We start from the raw sequence: 22868 nt of genomic DNA on the forward strand, positions 1-22868 counted from the left end.
ATACAATACAATACAATACAACACAACACAACACAACACAATATAATGGAGTGGAGTGGGTTAGGGTAGGGTAGAATAGAATAGAATAGAATAGAATAGAATAGAATAGAATAGAACACAATACAATACAACACAATACAACACAATTCAATGGAGTGGAATAGAGTAGGGTAGGGTAGGGTAGAGTAGAATACAATACAATACAATACAATACAATTCAATACACAATTTAATGGAGTGAAGTGGAGTGGGGTAGGTAGGGTAGAGTAGAGTAGAATACAATACAATACAATACAACACAACACAACACAATTCAGTGGAGTGGGATGGAATGGAATGGAATGGAATAGAATAGAATAGAATAGAATAGAATAGAATAGAATAGAATAAGAATCAATAGAATAGAATAAGAATAATCTGTTTTATAAAAGTTACAACCCATTGTCAAAATATTTTTGTGGGCTTTCTGTCTTATCGGAGTTAATGCCTTACGTCCTTTTTAAAAAAATGTGACAAAGAAAATAATCTTTAAGTATTTCGTATTAGTCTGTTTTTTGTTGATTTATTTGTTTGAAACATGCATTTTTCACATTTTCAAATGGTGTAGACATTTTCTGGAGTTGCGTGGTTTGGGTGGGGAAAAAAACTGTCCAGAGACAGCAATTTTTCTTCCATTTCTGAAATAGGATTCTTGAACCAGTCAGGATGACGAAAGGATTCCTTTCAGAAGGACAATAATAAAAAGACCCCTTTCAAACATCTTCCGTGCAGTCAAGAATATTTTATTTTTCAATTATGATTAGGCCGGACTAATTAAGATGAAAACAGCCCTTTTATTTAAGGCGAGATGAGATTACTGTAATCTGTTAAAAAAGTTGGGCCTTGAATTAATGTTGAAAGATAGAGGGGAAACGGCTGCCATGAAATCAGTCGGTGGACTTGAGGTTTGGAGTGGTGGGATTTAATTCATTTGGCAGAAAATAAGAATTTTGATTAACATGAAACGGGAATAGCCTATCTGTGCAGCTGGATTAATGGCAATTTAATCACCCTACTGTTCTGCAGCTGATGAAAATCTTCCGGATTTATAATTTCTTTGCTGCACTTGTACAGGTAGAGTCGTTCCTCCAGTGCCAAAGCTCTTAATCCACCTGTCAGTTATTCCAGTGTTTCGGAAGAAGGCACAGCGCCGAGTCCAAAATGTACCTTTCCTTCAACTAGATCAGGGGTCGGCAATCTTTTGGACCTCAGGGACCACTAAACTCATAATTTTAAATCCCGCGGACCAGAGACCCTAGCAAAATCCCCCAAAATGTCTGCAGGAAAATTTCCCACCCTGTTTTCCTACCGGTCGATCATTCTTTATTTGGGATCGCAGGATATCATCTCCAGCTCCGTTCTCAGGGGGAGAGGGAGGGAGAGAGAGGGAGGGAGGGAGGAGAGAGAGAGAGAGAGAGAGAGAGAGAGAGAGAGAGAGAGAGACAGAGAAAGAAGGAGAAAGAAGAGAGACAGAGACAGAGAGAGAGAGAGAGAGAGAGAGAGAGGCGGAGCCTGGGCCGTCCTCAGCCCTCAGATGGAGAGTCAACAGCCCCGGGTCTGAGGTGGCTGATGAGAGAGACTTTGTTCAAGGAAAGTAGCAGAAGTCTTTCTTTCTCTCCCCCAAACTCCACCAGAAATGAGTCTTTGTGAGACTTGTCACACCGGTGTAGCGTCTTGGAGCAGGGGGCCTTGCAGGGTGCCAAAGACTCCTTTCTGGTGGAGTTGGGGGGAGAGAAAGAAAGACTTTTGCTGCTTTCCTTGCGTGCAGCTAAAAGCAGAAGAAGAAAGAAGCGGAAAGAAGCAGCCCGGTGGCCAGGCAAGGCATGTGGGGCGAGTGGGGCAAGTTCCCCCCCTCTGCCCTTTCCCTCCTCCCCTCACTACCACATGTTGTTCTCAATGCAAGCGACGCAAGCCTTGTGTTCCCACGGGCCATGTGGGCGGCACAGCCTTGTGTTTCCACACAGCCTGGATTAATTGCTTTGGGGGTGACATTTCTCTGCGGACCACCAAAATTTTCTCGCAGACCACCAGTGGTCCCCGGCCCACCGGTTGGCGACCACTGAACTAGATTGTCATCAAATGTGGTATACTGCCGGTTCACACCGGTTCCAAGGATCCGGTAGTGCCGCTCAGCAGTTGGCCTCGCCCTTTTCCTGTCCTATATTTCCGAAGCCCGTGCCCACAGAAGCGGTCGTAAAATATTTTGAATTCCACCACTGATTTGTCATGTTTTTTTAGTTCCAAGTCCGAAGCCCTTCAACCACCGCAGGTGTAATCAAAAGATTGGATTTCGGATTGATGTCAAAAAAGAGATTCCCGGTTTCTAACCTCATTAAGCTGCTGGCAGAATGGGCAACTGCGGCTCGTGCCATTCAGATTACCGGTAATCCTTTGCCCTTTTTTTTTTTTTTAAAAAAAAGTCTGGATGTGATTAGACAAGGCCAGCAGTGAAGCCTTTATGGCACGAACAAAGGCAGCTAATTAATTGCGTCGCCTCTTGCCATTCTCCTCCGGCCCCACGAAGCCAAACAAGAACCAGGAAGAAGACAAAAGGGAATTAAAATACAGTGTTTTCAGCGGAGAAAAAGCTATTTCCTGCCGTGCAAAGAATGGACTCGCTTAAACAACAACAACAACAACCACAATCTTTAACGCTGCTGATTTTCCCCCCCCCTCTACCCTGATTTTGCATATCATTGGCAAGGAGGTTGAGTTTCCCCCGTTGGGAAGGGAGGACATATTTTGGCGCTTCAGGCAGCCAGAATTACCAAACGCGATGGCGTCTTTCTCACTCGTCTGCCAAAGCCTTTTACTGCAATTGTTCACTAGAGGGGAGACTTGGAATTAAAGTTGAGGGTTTCGTTTTTTGTTTTCTAACCTTCATAATCGACCCAAGAGAGGCTGGAAAAAAATGGGGGAGGGGGCTGTTTCTTTTCTTTTTTTCTCCCTTCTTCTTTGTCGGAAAGAAAATGTGTTTCGTACAATAAATCTGTTGCGAGATGAATAACGAGCCATCCATCTCGTTCTTAACGGGCATCCTGCAAAAATGTTTTTGATCAGTGGCCTGTTGGTAGAAACCGTTTGTTGCCCAAGGCACACAAGCCTTGTTGGGTATCACAACGCATTATCAAGCAGCTTTGACAATCCTCCGATCCAACGCGATGACATCGATCTAAGTGAATCCACAGGTTGGCTCCTCACGAAACCCGCTGGAGAGACAGCATCCCTTTCCTGCTTCACCTGTCCTCAGGTACGCCCGCCATTAAACGAGCAGGCTGTTGACAAGAGATGAGTTGAAGTTGTCTCAAAACGGCAGAGGCCCTCTTTTGTATTCTTTCTCGCCCCCACCTGAAACGACTGGGTTGTTTTGATGTATGTGTCGTACTTTGGAGCAGGGCTGAAGAATTTTAGTTTGAGGGATGGCAGCCTGTTTTCAATCTTTGGTCCATTCTGGGCTGGCTGGCTGGCTGGGGATGATGGAGGAGATTGTCAAGCACACTTAGAGGGCATCGCGCAGGGAAACATGGTGTATGGATGTCTCTGCGGTTTTTGAAGGCCGGGGAAGGGCGTTGGAGGGTGTTTTGAAAACCTGGTGAGGTGCTGATACTCTTTGTCTTTTAAAAAGTCCCCCCTGAAGGGGTTACAAATATTGGCATTTGAAAATAGGGAAATCCAGCCGTTGAAAGCTGCTTGGCAAATCATTTTTAATGTCTCGTTTTTGAGTGATATGGAAGGAGGAGGAAGGGGGGAGGAGGAGGAGGAGGAGGAGAAGCAGAAGAAGGAGGAGGAGAAACAAGGAAGAGGAGAAACAGAAGGAGGAGAAACAAGGAGTAGGTGGAGGAGAAGGAGGAGGAGAAACAGAAGGAGGAGAAACAGAAAGGAGGAGAAACAGGAGGAGGAGAAAAAGAGAAGGAGAAGCAGAAGGAAGAGGAGAAGCAGGAGGAAAAGGAAGAGGAGAAGAAAACGAGAAGATGAGAAGCAGAAAAAAGGAAGAAGAAGTTGCTGAAGGAGGAGGAGAAGCAGAAAGAGAAGATGAAGGAGAAGCAGGAGGAGGAGGAAGAGGAGCAGGAGGGAGAGGCGAAGGAGAATTCCAGATAGAAGATGCTTGTGTCAAGCCTTTTATTAAATATACATTTCTCTTTAAGGTGAATTACCTTTCCAGTCACCCATTGGTCCTTTTTTTTATAGGATGGCCCTGAAAATAAAGATTTCCATTTGGGTTAATGTGAACATTAACAAATCCCAGCCACCAGTTTTGTTACTTAAACACAGCGGGCAGATTTGGCATTAAAATACTCGAACAACACTGAAGTCTGTCTTTTTCCCATCCTCGGATTCCTCTTTCAATTAAATTTTATATAACCCTTCCAAAGTGGTTCACAGTAAAGCAACTAATAACACACAATCGCGTGTTATTAAAGATGATTACAGAGGTAATAAAAATGAGACGTTTAGGGACAAATGGAATACAAAGTGCGAGACAGTCATGAAAATAATATTATGGGGGGGAAAATAGCTTAAAACTATCCATTGTCAACTGCCCGTCAATTGCTATTTAGGAACATGAAAATGCCAGACCAAAATAGAAAATATATGTGCTGTCGAAAATCTTGAAAGGCAGATATTGACAACTCTAGGCAAGATAATTCCAGTGCCACAAGCAACTCCACTATTGCCATTTTTGCTGATTTAACTGTTAGGGGTAGTTTTCTTCTTTTTTTTAATCCCCAGTTAAAAGGCTGCTGCAAACTAATTAACTTTGATAAGCACGAGCCTCGCCAAAACTGTGTGAGGCTGCCAAAAATAACAGATAAGGTTACCTAGAAATATTTTACAACACAAGATTCTTCAAATACCAATTTAAGATATTGTAATGTCCACGAGGCTGAGTTTCAAAACATGTTTGCTTCCTGCAAAGAACGTTCGCTTCACAGCTGGCTTTTATCTTCTTGAAGGAGGAGCCGTTACCTTGCAGCCTTACTCCCAATGTTTGCTTCCTGCAAAGAACGTTCGCTTCACAGCTGGCTTTTATCTTCTTGAAGGAGGAGCCGTTACCTTGCAGCCTTACTCCCAATGTTTGCTTCCTGCAAAGAACGTCGCTTCCCAGCTGGCTTTTATCTTCTTGAAGGAGGAGCCGTTACCTTGCAGCCTTACTCCCAATGTTTGCTTCCTGCAAAGAACGTTCGCTTCCCAGCTGGCTTTTATCTTCTTGAAGGAGGAGCCGTTACCTTGCAGCCTTACTCCCAATGTTTGCTTCCTGCAAAGAACGTTCGCTTCCCAGCTGGCTTTTATCTTCTTGAAGGAGGAGCCGTTACCTTGCAGCCTTACTCTCAAGTCACCTGTGCTGCTGCAGCTGCTCTTTCCTGCGAGCAGCCCTGCGTGCACTTGGCACAGGCTCCTCGGGAACCTCCTCATCACTGCTGCGGCAGCCCTCACAGTCTCTGAAGGCAGCAGTCCACTCCCTAATAGTCCTGGCCCCACATCTGAGTGCTCGCTCTCCTCAGCCGTCCGCACATGCCGACGGCTAACCACAACACGGCCTCTACCTAGGATTGAACTTGCAGCCTCCTGAATGTAAGGCGAGAGCTTCATCTCTAGGCCACCGCGCCACCCAAACACCCAAATCATATAACGGTGAAAAATTTGGCAAGAAAGCTATGTCTTCCCATATTTCCTATACCTCTGAAGATGTACATTGTTCCTGTTTTGAGGTGTTTTTTTTTCGTACGCTTTTCGTTGTGACATCCTTTTTAAACTGGTAGAAAGGAAATTCTGAAAACCAACCGATGGCGTCTGCACCACAGGCATCTTAACGCTTTTCATCCCAGTTTCTAACAGATGGTTTCTTCTTCTTCTTCTTCTTCTTCTTCTTCTTCTTCTTCTTCTTCTTCTTCTTCTTCTTCTTCTTCTTCTTCTTCTTCTTCTTCTTCTTCTTCTTCTTCTTCTTCTTCTTCTTCTTCTTCTTCTTCTTCTTCTTCTTCTTCTTCTTCTTCTTCTTCTTCTTCTTCTTCTTCTTCTCCTTCTCCTTCTCCTTCTCCTTCCTTCCTTCTCCTTCTCCTTCTCCTTCTCCTTCTCCTTCTCCTTCTCCTCCCTTCTCTCTCTCGTAGATTTCGACTTCAGCGTCCCGGGTTCCATGAAACTCCACAATCTCATTTCGAAACTGAAGAAGTGGATCAAAATCCTGGAGGCCAAAACCAAGCAGCTGCCCAAATTTTTCCTCATTGAGGAAAAATGCCGTTTTCTTAGCAACTTCTCTGCCCAGACAGCAGAAGTGGAAATTCCTGGGGAGTTTCTGATGCCCAAACCGACGCACTATTACATCAAAATTGCCCGGTAAGAGAAGGCTGCTAAACTTGTACTGTTTACAACTAAGTGTCAGAGCTAGTCTTTAGAGCAGGGGTGTCCAACCTTGGCAACTTTAAGACTTGTGGACTTGTGGAGCTTTGCTGGCTGAGGAATTCTGGGAATTGAAGTCCACAAGTCTTAAAGTTGCCAAGGTCCACAAGTCTTAAAGTTGCCAAGGTTGGACACCCCTGGTTTAGAGCATGATACTTTTGACAGTATAGGATACCGCTAAAAGAGGATAATTTGTAGCTCAGGATTGGTCCTCAGTGCTCTCTGAGCTTCACTGTTTCCTGGCAGATGTTTCATGACCCAACTAGGGAATGTTATCAGTGTCAGATGGAGGAGGAGGAGGAAGAGGAGGTGGGGGGAGAAGGACTGGAAAGTCCTTGGTGCTCTCTGAGCTGGGTTTTCTTGCAGCCATTTCATTGCCCAACTATACAACGTTATCAGTATTAGAAGGGAGTGGAGTTTGGAGAGAGGAGGAGGAGGACTGAGGGGTTCCTGATGGCCTCTGAGGCTGGTTGTTTTCTTGCAGACATTTCCTTACCCAACTAGGTGACATCATCAGTGCTAGAAGGGAGTGGGGTTGGCGGAATGGAGGAGGAGAAGGAGGAGGAAGACTGTGGGGACCTTGGCGATCTCTGAGCTTGATGCTTTCCTTGCAGACCTTGAATTACCCAACATCAGTGCGGGAAGGGGTTTGTCTTTAAGCAGAGAGCAAACTCCCACTTCCTTCTAGCAGTGATGACATGCTAAATAAGAGCGCGAAACGGTCACAAGCGCAATTTTTTTTCAGTGCCATCGGAACTTCAAATGCTCACCAAACCAATGGTTGTAAATCAAGGACCCACCTAGTATCTAGACCAGTCTTTTCCAACCTGGTCCAAGCTTAAAAGCAGGCTGGGGCTCATTGAGCCTGTAGTCCAGCCTTCCTTGAGGATGCTATCATTCAAGAAGGCTGGGGCTCAGGAAATTACATCCAACCCAAGGGTTGGGTTGTTTCTGGCTCAGCAAACCGTTTCCTGGTGTCTCCCTCTGCACGTGTTTGAAAGAAGGTTTTGTCGTTCCGTTTGGAGGAGACAAAAGGACTGTGTGTGTATCTCCAAAAGCTTTTCACCGAAAACACTAATCTCGGCTGAGCCCCATATATATATGTATATATATATATATATATCTGGCTCTCATCTCGAAGGAGAGAAACGAAGCTTTAAAATCTGGAAACTCAGCTTCTTTCTTTCTTTCTTTCTTTCTTTCTTTCTTTCTTTCTTTCTTTCTTTCTTTCTTTCTTTCTTTCTTTCTTTCTTTCTTTCTTTCTTTCTTTCTTTCTTTCTTTCTTTCTTTCTTTCTTTCTTTCTTTTTTTTTTTTTTTGTTGTTTGTTCTTCCTCTTCTTCCCGCCCCTGATAGATTTATGCCCAGAGTGGAGATAGTTCAGAAACACAACACCGCAGCTCGAAGACTGTATATCCGAGGCCATAATGGGAAGATTTATCCCTACCTTGTCATGAACGATGCGTGTTTGACCGAGTCCCGTAGAGAGGAACGAGTCCTGCAACTCCTTCGCCTCCTGAACCCTTGTTTGGAAAAGAGGAAAGAAACCACGAAGAGACACCTGTTCTTCACCGGTGAGTTTGAGAAGATGGAGAGGCGCCCTCCCCCCCCCAAAAAAAGCTTCAATGTTGGGGGCGGGGGAGAGATTGCAGTGGTGGCTGAACAGCGAGAAGAACGGGCCAAAAATTAGAACATAGAAAATAGAATCATAGGGCTGGAAAGGGAGCAGAGCCGAACCTTCCTTAGGACTGAAGCCGTACAGACTCAGCTAGCCAATGGCAGAAACATAGATTTCTAAGCAACTCAACCTGCCTGCCTGCTTTGCCTGATTGTGGGTAAAAGTTGCTCTTTTTTTTAAAAAATAAAAAGTTCAATATTTACATACATGGTATGTTGTGAGTTAATTTTGTGAGTTTTCTCGTTAGCAAGTTTTATGGGTTTGCTTGCAAGCAAATTTTATGTGACAGGCTCAGGTAGCCGATCTCACAGATCTCTGAATGAATCTGTGATTCTGCGAGCAATTCAATCTGCCTGCCTGCTTTGTCTGATTTTGGGGTAAAAGTTGTTCTTTTCTTAATTTAAAAAAAAATAAATCAATATTTATTCAATATTTTGGGGAGTTGAAGTCCATAGCTGGCTGGGAGAATTCTAGGAGTTGAAGTCCACAAGTCTTAAAGTTGCCAAGTTTAGAGACCTTTGCAGTAGAACATCGGAAAAGCTTTAAAAAATGTGCTGACTCAATTCCCCTCCCCCCCAGCCTCTGCAGTAGATCAATCAACTCGATATTGTAGCTGTGATATGGGTGTGTGTGTCTGTGGACAAACCTTGTGGGATTTTGAGTGAAAAAACGAGAGGCTAGGACAGGGCTGACCAACTTTGGCACTTTAAAGACCTGTGGACTTCCAGCTGCCAGAATTCCCCAGCCAGCTGTGGACTTCTGCTCCCAAAATCCCACTCCCACAGGTCATCAAGTTGTCAAGGTTGGGCAGTCCTGGGCTGTGTTGGCTGTGTGTCCAAATCTTACACTATTGAAAAGAAATCACAAATATTAGACACGAAGGCGCGCACAGAATTTTTCAGGCACAAAATAGCCACGTCGAGTGCTTCAGCTTAAAGCAATGACCATAAATTACCAGCAAGAGCATATTGAGGTTAGTAGAAAGATTATTGGAGGCTTCTGAGCAAGATTTGAAGGGGTCGAAGGACATGTGCTAGGATATCCTGGACTTTTTAAATGCTTCTTTCTGCTGTTTTCCGCAAAAGGAATGGCTCCTATTGTTTTCTCCTCTTGTCTTCTTTTCCCAGTTCCCCGCGTCGTGGCTGTCTCCCCCCAGATGCGCCTTGTGGAGGACAACCCTTCTTCTCTCTCCCTGGTGGAGATCTACAAGCAACGCTGTGCCAAGAAAGGGATTGAGCACGACAGCCCCATTTCTCGCTACTACGACCGGCTGGCCACCGTCCAGGCACGAGGGACCCAAGCCAGTCATCAGGTATTGCATTCCAGAAAGGATTGCCCACTTAGTGTCCAGTTCTGGTTGCTGCCATTCAGAAAAAAATAAAAAAAAGATTATGATTCTAGAAAGTGTGCAGAGAAGAGCAACAAAGAGGATTAGGGGACTGGAGGCTTGAAACGTATGAAGAACGGTTGCAGGAACTGAGTATGTCTAGTTTAATGACAAGAAAGGACTCGGGGTGACATGATAGCAGGGTTCCAATATTTGAGGGGCTGCCCCAAAGAAGAGGGAGTCAAGCTATTCTCCAAAGCACCTGGAAAGCAGGACAAGAAGCAACGGATGGAAACTTGTTATGTCTCACCTTTCTTTTTTCCAAGAAAGATGAAAGAGTCCAAACTCACACAAACACAGGCAGGCAAGATGACCCGGTCTTTACAGAGTTAATCTTTTATACTGATAATGTCCTTGGCATTCTAACACACTCTGCCTGCCAAGTCCGAAATGATAACAAGAAAAACTACTCACTAAAGATTCCAAAGCAGACCACAAAAAACAGTCACAACGAAACCCGGAAGAGAAGTAAAACTTTGTCCCGTACAAAGTTTCCGGAGAAAACACACCCCACTTTTATCCCCTGTGGGGTGTGTCTCAATGACTCAGCTCACACTCTGACCCTCCCACGCCTCCTACGTTGCTGCTCACGTTTCTCCCTACGACGTTGCCTAGGATCAAGCCAACATTCTTCCTCTTGACTCCCTGTCAGGGGCTGCTCCGATATGCCCTCCTCCTCCTGATTAATCTCAGGCTGTTCCTCTCGGTTGTCTGATGAAACCTGAGGTATTATCAGGGAGGGAGGCATTGCCAGAGAGGAAGGTCCTGGGGAGGAAGGCATTCCCTGTTCCTCCTCCTCATCTTCCTCCTCATCTTCCTCCTCCTCTTCCTCTAACAGCACAGGCTCAGGAATCGGAGCCACAACAGAAACTAATCAAGGAGAGAAGCAACCTAGAACTAAGGAAAAATTTCCTAACCATGAGGACAATTAACCAGTGGAATGAGTTGCCTCCAGAAATTGTGGTTGTTCCATCAAGAAGAGATTGGTCAACCATCTTCCTGCTTGAGCAGGAGATCAGATTAGAAGATCTGCAAGACTTCAGACTAATGGTCAATATTAAATTGGCACCAGATGAGAAGTTATGGGTGCTCCATCACTGGAGTTTTCAAGAAGAGACTGGACAACCATTTGCCTGGGATTAAATATCCCTTCCAGCCCTATTATTCGATGTTCTAGTGTTGTTTACTCAAGAGATGAGTCTTTTACAGTTTGGCATTTAAGTCCTGTCTTTCCCTTAATTTCCTTGCTCTCACTAAAACAACGTTTGACTCTTCCTGAGAAGGCGTAGGTACGAATTAATCTTCCATTACCACCCTTATTCATCCATTTCTGATCAGAAATGGTTAGCTTAAAAGGTTTAAAATTGATAAGCAGGCTGGAGGTCGTCCTTGACCTGTTTTTAATTCCAGCTGTACCACATCTCGAAGGTTCACCTGCTAATAAGCAACCTTTCATTCTTTGCCCAGCCTAAAAATCAAGTGACTTGGAACATCTGTCTCCTTTTCTTTTTTCCCTTGCCTTCGGCGCACAGAAATTTTGCCTCCCTAAATAATTTAATTTGAGCAAGTGCAGCGATTGTTCTTTTCCAGCAGCTCCCCTCTTTATTTCCAACTCCAATTAATTAAGCCAGTCCATGCTGTAGTAATTCATTACGGGTGACTTACAGATATTTACACGTGAAAACCAGCTTGCCTGTAGAAGGAGCAAAAAAACCCCCAACCCGTAGAGATTTGAGGCCAGTCTAAGCCTTTAGAGACCAACTAAACCAGTGTTTTTTCAGCCGCTTTAAGCTGGGTGGACTTCAACTCCCAGAATTCCCCAGCCAACCATAAACAATAGAGTTGGAAGGACCAGAAGTATCATCTAGTCCAGTATTTCTCATCCTTGGGAACTTGAAGACGGGTGGACTTCAACTCCCAGGATTCCCTAGCCAACCATAAATGATAGAGTTGGAAGGACCAGAAGGACCACCTAGATCAGTGTTTCTCATCCTTAGTCATTTTAAGATGCGTGGACTTCAACTTCCAGGATTCCCAAGCCAGTATGGAGAAGCCATTCCCCAGCCATAATTCCTCATCATGCTGGAAGTTGAAGTCTATCCATCTTAAAGTTTCAAAGGTTGAGAAACACCACACTGGAACAGTAAGATTTGACCACTCCAAACGTGATAGTGAAGAACTTCAGAAGGTAACATCTCAGTCTTTCTCCATTTGGTGTTCTCCAGTTGGGTTAAACTGCCAGATCCAAATTCCCAGAAAACATCAGAGAAATTGGTCCACGATTCTGCCCCACAGCATCCAAATGTCAAGAGGCCAGGAAAATCAGGCGATCCAGATAGTTCAAATGGGTATATAAGATTTATTGGAAGCTTAAGCTCTCCGCAAGAATCTGAACTACTAACAGCCAAGAGAAATTAGCAGGGGATAAGAATAGAAGGAATTCAAGGTTGGCTGGACTTAGATCTCTTGTGGGCACGAAGGAACTCATGACTAATGATGTGTTTGACCCCTCCCTCAGGCTCAGCCTGGTCATCTCCTACATCAGTGGTTCTCAACCTTGTCTTCACTACGGACCTCCTTTATATACCTTTTGTGGCCATGGATCATGGCCATGGTCCCCCCAAGACTTAACTCAAGATTTAAATCATAACATTTCTTCAAGCCTCCGCGGACTTTGTGACAAGCCCTTAGGGGGTTCTGCAGATCACAGGTTAAGACCCATCATCCTACACCAACCTGTCAGGCTCCGTTAGGGATGATAAGTTGATCTGAGCCCATCAGCTGCAGCATTGGAGAATGACGACGTGTGAAGGGATCCTCAGTCATCCCTAATGTGAAGGGAAACTCCTATCTGTGTTTGATGGACGTTTGGACCTTAATTCGATGATTCTGCCAAAAGCCGTGTGCAGCTGTTGAATCAATTGGGCAGAAGAAACGGGCGATTGTGGGGAGGGGAGTTTAACTGTTTAGTTTACTCGTGATGAGATAGGAAGCATGAGCGATGGATAGGTGATAGGGAAGGAAATAGTGGACTTATAAGGTAGACCAGATGATGGGGATAAGGGGTGATTAAGGGAATAATTAGGGGCGTGGATAGGAGATAGAAGCATTTAAGTGGGTGTGTTTATACCATTAAATAACTGTAAGGCAGAAGCTTCCGGTGCTAACCTACACCGGTTGGGATACCATTCTTGTCGGATGGAGAATTTGTTGTTTGACATTAAAACCTGCTTTCTGCTCTGCATGGTGGTTTGTGTGCAAACCTGCAAGTTTTCAAAGACCGTCTTGAGACAACCAATGTAACCAACCCACCTCCTGATCAACTTCCTCTTCCCTTCTCAGGTCCTCCGGGATATTCTGAAAGAGGTTCAGGGTAACATGGTTCCACGCAGCATGCTGAAGGAGTGGGCCCTTCACACGTTCCCCAACGCCACCGACTACTGGACCTTCCGGAAGATGTTCATCATCCAGTTGGCGCTGATTGGTTTCGCGGAATTCGTCTTCCACCTCAACCGACTCAACCCTGAGATGTTGCAGATTGCTCAGGTAGGTTTCGAGGGAGGGTTGGCCCCTTAGGGACCTGGTCTGTGAGACCTACGCAGCGACCCCCCATTGTTTTGGCCTGTCGGCCGCTGGCCCCTCCAACAAGGAATCAGAGAAGGAGGCGTGGGAGTGTCAGGGTCAGCATCAAGGCAACTTGGGACCTCCGAGGGGGAAGAGGGAATGGAGCTGGCAGAGAGAGAGAGGCAGAGGCGGAGCCGTCCGTCAACCCTTAGATGGAGAGGCAACATCCCCCAGGTCTGGAGGTGGCTGATGAGGAAGAGGAGGAACAGCTGAGTCTAGTGCCTGATGCACGGATGTGCAGAAGGCAGAGGAAAGGAGAGCAGTGGAAATCTGTGGGCCGGTCCTTGGGACTGAAGAGCCACCGCTGCTAGCGAAGCCCTACCCTAGCTCGGGGGATAAAAGGCAGATGGCGGAGATGAATAGATGTGGCAGACATCCATCTCCTGGCCGGCTGGACTTGTTAGCCTGTGATGAGAGAGAGAAACTTTTGGCCAAGGCTGCCGGCACTCCTAATTAAAGGAAACTTTTGAGTTCACTTCAGAGGGTTTGTGGTGTTTGGGGAGCTGGGTCAGAACACCTATTTAGACTCTGTGGAGAAACTGCCCACACCCTTACGCACAGATACAGAACATCTATTCTTTGCCTACACACACGGAGATACAACACGTCTATTCTTTGCCTACACCCTAACATGCAGCTACAACACGTCTATTCTTTGCCTACACCCTTACACACAGATACAACACATCTATTCTTTGCCTACACCCTTACACGCAGCTACAACACGTCTATTCTTTGCCTACACCCTAACACGCAGATACAACATGTCTATTCTTTGCCTACACCCTTACACCAGATACATACGTCTATTCTTTGCCTACACCGTTACATGCAGCTACATACAACGTCTATTCTTTGCCTACACCCTTACACGCAGCTACAACACGTCTATTCTTTGCCTACACCCTTACACGCAGATACAACACGTCTATTCTTTGCCTACACCCTTACATGCAGATACAACACGTCTATTCTTTGCCTACACCCTAACACACAGATACAACACGTCTATTCTTTGCCTACACCCTAACACACAGATACAACACGTCTATTCTTTGCCTACACCCTTACACACAGATACAACACGTCTATTCTTTGCCTACACCCCTAACACACACGTCTATTCTTTGCCTACACCCTACACCAGATACAACACGTCTATTCTTTGCCTACACCCTTACACGCACAGATACAACACGTCTATTCTTTGCCTACACCCTAACACACAGATACAACACGTCTATTCTTTGCCTACACCCTAACACACAGATACAACACGTCAGACCTACACGCAGAACAACACGTCTATTCTTTGCCTACACCCTTACATGCAGCTACAACACGTCTATTCTTTGCCTACACCCTAACACGCAGCTACAACATGTCTATTCTTTGACTACACCCTTATACGCAGATACAACATGTCTATTCTTTGACTACACCCTTACACGCAGATACAACATGTCTATTCTTTGACTACACCCTAACACGCAGATACAGCAGGTCGGTTCATCACAGAGAAGGAACTTCAGATGTCTTCTCCGGCCACTGCGGAGAAGTGAAGCAGTTGAGAAGAAGTCCAGAACTCTTTGGGGGTAGGGGTTTCCCCCTTGACTTGCTCTTAAGGCGAAAATATGCTGAGTTTGCTGAACCTTTTAATGGACGTCCTCCCCCCCTTCCTCCCTCTTCCCCCCTCCTCCCAATTCTCAACCGTTCCTTTTCAGCTGCATTGTCAGGGACAACAACGTCGAAAGTTTCTGTGTGCGGAGAGAGAGAGAGAGAGGGGGGAAAAAATCAGAAACAAGAGCAATTTTTTCCTCCCCAACCCCCCTCGGGCCGACCCATCCGGCTGCACAACAAAAGAAGCCATTATTCAGGATTGATACCTTGCTGAGAGAGTTTTATACCTGTCATCTTTATACGCTGGTTAATAGAGGGCTGCGTTCGTAGCCGAATTTCTTGTTAACCTCACTGTGCCGATCCTGCCTGAGCGGTTCGAAAAGCGTCTCTTGGCATTCCGCTTCAACCTCGTCTATCACAGATGTGGAATTGAATAGGAGGAGGGGTCCCCCCTCCTTTTTCCTCCTCCCCATCTTAAATCTCTAGGGGCCCACAAGCCAAATAATGTCGAGGAAGGGGGAGGGAAGGTTAAAATCTAAACCCATTGTCATCAAAATGGCACTCATCGAACGCAACTGCACATTAACCACCGAATGGATGGGACTCCTTCCACGTCCATAACACAGGAAAGTCCTCGACGTGCGACCGCCATGGAGGGCCAACATTTCTGTCACTGGGCAGAAGGTTGGGTTAAGCGAGTTTTACCCCGTTTGGTAATGACCTTGCTTGCCCCAGGGACGTTTAAGTGAATCCCTGCAGCGGTTACATACCGTTGTAAAGTGAAACCGGCTTCCCCGGCTTGGTCTTTGCTTTTTTTACGTGCCAACTGGGACATTGGCAACCGTCGTAAATATGAGCCAGTTTGCATCTGAATTTTAATCAGGTGACCCCAGGGAATGTGTCCAGAGTTTTTTGCAGCATTAATTCAGTGCCAGAAAAATCAACAGAGGGCTGATGCTTCCTTCAACGTCTTTATAAACATAAGTAAATTTTACAAACCAGTTGTAGATTTCACCAACGTGGAGCAAACTCAGACAGAAATAAACATGTTGCAAGTAACTTCAGAGCAGAGCTCCAGTCTTCAGCAAGCAAGCAAGTTAGTTTCTCTTTTACTTTAGTTCAGCAGGCGAGCAAGAGGAGAGAAACAGTTTCATTTTCAATTGACTCAGAGCTCAACATAGTTGCAGAGCTTAATATAGTGCCATGTCTAGGCTACTTCTAGTTTCAGTTTCCAAACAGTCCTCATTGGCTGGCTTAGTTGCTGTGCCTATTCACTGGCTGACCTTGTTACCAAGATCTATTCCAGTTCATGAATATACTCTTGACAAAACGCTGCATGGGTCGTAAGTGCGAAAAACAGTCCGAAGTCCCTTTTTTCAGTGCCATCGTAACTTCGAACATTTGTTATACGAACTGTTGTAAGTGGAGAACTGCCTGCACATTGTCTCTTTCCATCACGTTAACAGTTACACTTTTGGGGGGATTAGAAGTGTTTGGAAGCCTCTGGGGGCCACCTTGAAGACTTTGGAGGGCCCCCCCCGGTGGCCCCAGGCTGTGCATTATTATTTTGGAGTCGATTTTCTTTCCCCGCTTTCTCTGTCGCTCCTGCCAACGTTGTGCTTGTGTTTCCTTCCAAACCTTAGGATACGGGCAAATTAAACGTGGCCTATTTCCGGTTTGACATCAACGATGCTACCGGGGATCTGGACGCCAACCGTCCCGTCCCATTCCGGCTCACCCCAAACATTTCGGAGTTCCTCACCACCATCGGGGTCTCCGGGCCCCTCACAGCATCCATGATTGCTGTGGCTCGTTGTTTTGCTCAGCCAAACTTCAAAGTAAGTGTGTAGGGGCTGCCCTAGCGCTGGGCAGAAGGGCGCTCCCTTGGCTACCAGAAAATGTATTGATGGATTGGTTTTGAATGGACGGAATGATTGACTATTTATTGGTGTGCCTCCTTTATTATTTTTTTTTACAAGTAACGCAAGGCAGCGGACATATCCAACACACCTTCCTCCTCCTGTTTGCCTCACAACAATAACCTTGTGAGGTGGGTTGGCTGAGAGAGAATGATGGGCCCAAAGTTATTCAGCTGGCTTTCGTGCCTAAGGTTGGGACTAGAACTCACAGTCTCCTGGTGATTGGTCCAAAGTCACCCAGCTGGCTTTCATGCCTAAGGTGGGACTAGAACTCACTGTCTCCTGGTGATTGGTCCAAAGTCACCCAGCTGGCTTTCGTGCCTAAGGTGGGACTAGAACTCACAGTCTCCTGGTGATTGGTCCAAAGTCACCCAGCTGGCTTTCATGCCTAAGGTGGGACTAGAACTCACAGTCTCCTGGTGATTGGTCCAAAGTCACCCAGCTGGCTTTCATGCCTAAGGTGGGACTAGAACTCACTGTCTCCTGGTGTTTGGTCCAAAGTCACCCAGCTGGCTTTCATGCCTAAGGTGGGACTAGAACTCACAGTCTCCTGGTGATTGGTCCAAAGTCACCCAGCTGGCTTTCATGCCTAAGGTGGGACTAGAACTCACTGTCTCCTGGAGATTGGCCCAAAGTCACCCAGCTCCCTTTCATGCCTAAGGTGGGACTAGAACTCACTGTCTCCTGGTGTTTGGTTCAAAGTCACCCAGCTGGCTTTCATGCCTAAGGTGGGACTAGAACTCACAGTCTCCTGGTGATTGGTCCAAAGTCACCCAGCTGGCTTTCATGCCTAAAGTGGGACTAGAACTCACTGTCTCCTGGTGATTGGTCCAAAGTCACCCAGCTGGCTTTCATGCCTAAAGTGGGACTAGAACTCACTGTCTCCTGGTGTTTGGTCCAAAGTCACCCAGCTGGCTTTCATGCCTAAGGTGGGACTAGAACTCACTGTCTCCTGGTGTTTGGTCCAGAGTCACCCAGCTGGCTTTCATGCCTAAAGTGGGACTAGAACTCACTGTCTCCTGGTGTTTGGTCCAAAGTCACCCAGCTGGCTTTCATGCCTAAGGTGGGACTAGAACTCACTGTCTCCTGGTGTTTGGTCCAAAGTCACCCAGCTGGCTTTCATGCCTAAGGTGGGACTAGAACTCACAGTCTCCTGGTGTTTGGTTCAAAGTCACCCAGCTGGCTTTCATGCCTAAAGTGGGACTAGAACTCACTGTCTCCTGGTGTTTGGTTCAAAGTCACCCAGCTGGCTTTCATGCCTAAGGTGGGACTAGAACTCACTGTGTCCCGGTGTTTGGTTCAAAGTCACCCAGCTGTCATTCACATCAAAAGTGGGACTAGAACTCACCATCTCCTGGTTTCTAGGCTGGTGCCTTAACCAAACAGTTTCTCTTTATTATTAAATTTATATGCCACCCGTCTCATTGTATCAAGTTACTCTGGGAAGCTTATGGTTCTATAAAAACATAAATATAAGGGTATTAAAAGCATTAAAATTAAAATGAACAACAATTGATGAAAGAAATTCCATCTGCCAAGCAATATTTTGTCTGTGTGGACTTTTCACAACTATCCTGATATTGTCAATACAGATTGGGATGTTCTGAATATTTGAATATCAGTTCAGTCCCGTTGGTTAATGAGCTCAATAAAGAAAATGACATTCCTAATAAATTATGATTATCACCCTGGAGACATCATCATAAATTGTGCCAAATTAGCATCAATTGTAACAGATTGTGATGATCGCCCAGGATAAATGATCATAAATTGTAATAAATTATGATTCTTATCCTGGATAAAATGATCATAAATTCAACCTCCCCACCCCACTTCCCAAAAGAGGATCAGATTAAAATATTTTACCAGTTTGCGTTTTTCTGAAGTATAAAACCTCTAGTTTCAGAGATTCTGGCTTGGTCCAGACCGTGAATTCAAACTCTTCTCTTATTTGGATTATTCTTAAATGAACTTGTTGACATAAAGAGTTCAAATAAATGCCTAGAAGGTCCTAAAGAACCATAGAGTATTTCCAGCATGGTCCCAAATTCCACCATCGTTCTATTACAGATCTGGCCATTTTATGACCTCTGGGCCACATATGGCCCTTTGAATGTTCCTTTCTGGCCCACATTTGATGGCTTTTTATTTTTAATGCAGCTGTTATTTTTCCTCTAATGTACGTAGGTGTGTGAATGCCTACACATCTTCACAGCCCTATTGGTTCAGTCCTCCACAACTCTTCAGAATTCTCCTGTGGCTCCTTGGAAAAACTAATTGCCCATTCCTGCTCTTATCTGCCTTCTTTCCCTACCAAGATCTTGTGACATGTTAATACCACTTCATAATGCCTTGGTTAAGACCACACTTGGACTACTGCATCCAATTTTGGTCGCCATATATAAATTTTGAGACTCTAGAAAGAGTGCAGAGAAGAACAGCAAAGACAATTAAGGGCCTGGAGGCTAAAAGATATGAAGAACAGTTGCAGGAACTGGGTATGTCTAGTTTAATGAAAAGAAGGACTTAGAGGTGACATGATAGCAGTCTTCCAATATCTGAGGGGCTGCCCCAAAGAAGCGGGAGCCAAGCTATTCTCCAAAGCACCAGAAGGCAGGACAAGAAGCAACGGATGGAAACTAATTAAAGGAGAGAAGCAACCTGGAATTAAGGAGAAACTTCCGAGCAGTCAGAGCAATTAATCAGTGCAATGGGTTGCCTTCAGAAGTTGTGGTCCATCTTCTGGAAGGCTATTAATTAATGGAATGGCTTGTCACCAGAAGTTGTGGGTGCTCCATCACTGGAAGTTTTCAAGAAGAGACTGGACAAGCCATTTGTCTGGAATGGTATTGGGTTTTCTTGAGTGAGGGGTCGGACTAGAAGACCTCCAAAGTTCCCTTCCACCTCCAAGATGACCTGTAAGGTCCCTTCCAACTCTGATTATCAGTTATCGGTTATAGATCGTGACAGAAACAAGATACATTGACTTGACTTCTTATTCTGTTATTCCGTTCTCTTCTAGGTCGACGGCATCCTGAAAACAGTGCTGCGGGATGAAACCATCGCTTGGCACAAGAAGACCCAAGAGGACACATCGTCTCCGCTCTCAGCAGCCGGGCAGCCAGAGAACATGGACAGCCAACAGCTGGTGTCGCTGGTTCAGAAAGCTGTGACGGCCATCATGACCAGGCTCCATAACTTGGCCCAGTTCGAAGGCGGAGAGAGCAAAGTCAACACCTTAGTTGCAGCCGCGAACAGCTTGGACAACCTGTGCCGCATGGACCCAGCCTGGCATCCGTGGCTGTAGACATCTCCTGAAGACTTGGATGATCGCAAAACCCGCTGAGATACAACAAGGACTTTGAGATCCATCATGGATGGTTCTTCACCCATCGCGGCACTTGATGTGTTTCCGGCAGGATCGTGTTTCCAGGAGCTGTTGTGTTTTTAGAGTTTCATCTCAAAGTTAAGATCCCATCCTCATCATGCTGGCATCTCTCCACTCCGAGGAAATCTTCAAAAGGATGAGATTTGAACTTTTGCACACCAGGCCATCCTGTTTTATGCAGCGAGCAAGAAGAGCGAAGACACCGGCGAGAGTTGAGACTTGCCTTAGGAGTCCTCGCCAATTTGGTTTTTTTTAAAAAAAAGAATTATCCCCTCCTTGAGGATACTGATGTGTGAAGTTGTTGGTTTTTTTTTAAACTGTTTACTTTCTTGGTGATTACAAAGACACCTGAAAGACCATTTTAATCCAGCCAAAAACGTAGGCGTGTTAGGGGGCATTGTACAGAGATTTTTATAAGAAAAATGTACAGGTAAAAAAAAAAAAAACACTTGTTTTTATTGGTGTTGTTAATTGTTTTCAGTTGCTAGTTGGTAAAAAAAAACACCAGGAAATGATCAAATTGTGCTGCTTCTACGAACTTTCTACAGTGAAAGTGGACTCACTTCTGGGTTGGTGAATCCCTTAGGCCTAAGAGGAATTTCCTAAACCTGAAACTCGTCCGTTAAGTATTTGGAAGTAACCCATTCGCTCAAATCACCCCAAAAAACTTTTGAAAACGCTTTGAAAACCTTTATTTTTTGTTTTTGTTATTTGTTTTTCAGCTCTGACACATTTAAATGTATATCCTTAAAGTAACTTCCGGTGGAGCTGTTTCATTTTTTTTCATTTTTGTAGTTTTAGCTATGTAATTTAAAAGAAAGAAGACATTGTTTTTATTGCATCCATCTTAGCCATTTTTATATATAAAACCATATTGCAATATTGAGAATGTTCCCATTCGAATTTGTAAGGAGTGAACTTTTATTCAGAATAAATATTTTCTAAAACGTCAGGAATGGGCCTTTATTTAGCTCATGGTGGTGTTTTAAATGGCCATAGGAAACATGGATGAGAGATAACCACCACCCTTGGGGTGGAAAAAAAGAGTAGAGTGTGCCAAAATGGGGAATTGTTTACCCCTTGGAATTTAGGTTGCACTAAATCCCTTAATTGCTTTGCTTTTAAAGAACAGGTGCAAAATTGCTTTGATATTCAAACATTCTAAGAACCTGGTTCTCCCTCTCTCCATATTACCCCGTTTCCCCCAAAAATATGACCTACCCTGAAAGTAAGTCCTAGCTTGATTTTTACACGTGCGACCAATATAAGCCCTACCCCCCAAAATAGGCCCTAATTAAGATCCCGCCCACTCCAGAGTAGACGGGTAAAAATTAAGCAAGGATGTGGATGGGGAGTGGTGGAGCTGCCCTACTACTTACCTTTGGACAGTTGTAGCCAGGCCTCGCACACCTCGACACCTGCCTTGCCGGCCCATTTCTTCTGCATCCAGTAAGGCTGGCAAGGCTTTCCTGAAGGCCTCTGGAGCTGAGAACAAAGCTCTGGATCGATCCAGAGCTTCTCTTATCGGCTGCAGAGGCCTTCAGAAAAGCCTTGCCGGCTGCAGAAGAAGAAGTTCTTGAAGGCCTCTGACAGCGAAAAGGAGGTCGGGGGCGATGCGCACAAGTGAGGTTAGTCAGTGGAGGACATCCCCCGAAAATAAGACCTGGTGCCTTTTTTTTGGTGGGAAAAATATATATAAGACAGGGTCTTATTTTCAGGGAAACACGGTAGTTACTTTTTCCTCAGAAAGCATTTCTCAAATGACTTCAATTCCCATGTTCCTTGGAATTCCGAAAGAAAAATGATAGCTGGTGGGATCTTCTGAAGATAAGAGTCCACCCGACAGGATCCTAAAACCTTGAAAATTTAGGAATCTTGCCAAACTCAAGCAAACTTCAAGTAGACCTTGATTTTTGACTGTAATGGAGCCTGTCCACAATAGCTTAATTCATATTTTGCTAACTGCCGCATTCCTTCACCAGGGTCATTTCTGTGCTTCTCTATAGCAAGATCTTGGAAGGAGAAAGAGATTTGAAGGACAGCCAGAAAACAGCCTTGCCAGCTGGCCTTCTAAGATACGGGTATTTTGAATCGCCCACATCTGCCCTTGGATCCAAGGTTGATTGTAGAATACAAGAAGAAGTTGTCCATCTAAGGACCCAAAGGAAGGACAGGTGCTCCCTTAAGGCAACGATCTGCAAGGAGACACTCATACACTTTGAGTGTGTGATTGCAGACACAAGATACACTATAGCGGTTGTGCTTGTCATGGAGGAGGGAAGCAGAAGAAAACAAACAACACAGGACATCCTGAATATGGTTACCGGCCTCAAAAATGAATGTTTACTATGCTAGAAGTGGGAACAATTACTAAGTCTGATCCCTGATGATTCTTGACTCTTGATGAATGTATCTTTTCTTTTATGTACACTGAGAGCATTTGCACCAAGACAAATTCCTTGGGTGTCCAATCCCACTTGGCCAATAAAGAATTCTATTCTATTCTATTCTATTCTATTCTATTCTATTCTATTCTATTCTATTCTATTCTATTCTATTCTATTCTATTCTATTCTATTCTACTCTACTCTACTCTACTCTACTCTACTCTTATTGTACCCTAGGACTATCATTAAGTGTTGCACCTTATGTTTCTTGACTCTTGGCGGATGAATCTTTTCTTTTATGTACACTGAGAGCATTAGCACCAAGACAAATTCCTTGTGTGTCCAATCACACTTGGCCATTAAAGAATTCTATTCTATTCTATTCTATTCTATTCTATTCTATTCTATTCTATTCTATTCTATTCTATTCTA

At 44.9% G+C, this 22868-nt stretch overlaps 1 protein-coding gene across 5 annotated transcripts in view; it reads left to right on the forward strand.

The window, feature by feature from the left end:
• Positions 1-22543, forward strand: part of TRRAP (transformation/transcription domain associated protein) — a 109826-nt gene extending 87283 nt beyond the window's left edge. For 4 of the 5 annotated variants that reach the window (XM_087942172.1, XM_087942174.1, XM_087942173.1 and 1 more), the window contains 6 exons: positions 6147-6372; positions 7790-8007; positions 9239-9423; positions 12841-13044; positions 16386-16580; positions 19684-20294. In XM_087942172.1, the coding sequence (XP_087798298.1) occupies positions 6147-6372; positions 7790-8007; positions 9239-9423; positions 12841-13044; positions 16386-16580; positions 19684-19968 (1313 nt within the window). In that variant the 3' untranslated portion in view covers positions 19969-20294. Of the gene's footprint in view, positions 1-6146; positions 6373-7789; positions 8008-9238; positions 9424-12840; positions 13045-16385; positions 16581-19683; positions 20295-22031 lie in introns of those variants that run through there. The other variant, XM_087942178.1, reaches the window with a different exon arrangement.
• Positions 22544-22868: the final 325 nt, after the last annotated feature.

The sequence above is a fragment of the Notechis scutatus genome, chromosome 12 (genome assembly GCF_049901735.1).
Source record: "Notechis scutatus isolate UNSWTSFEM ecotype Mainland chromosome 12, rNotScu1.2, whole genome shotgun sequence".
Taxonomy (NCBI): domain Eukaryota; kingdom Metazoa; phylum Chordata; class Lepidosauria; order Squamata; family Elapidae; genus Notechis; species Notechis scutatus.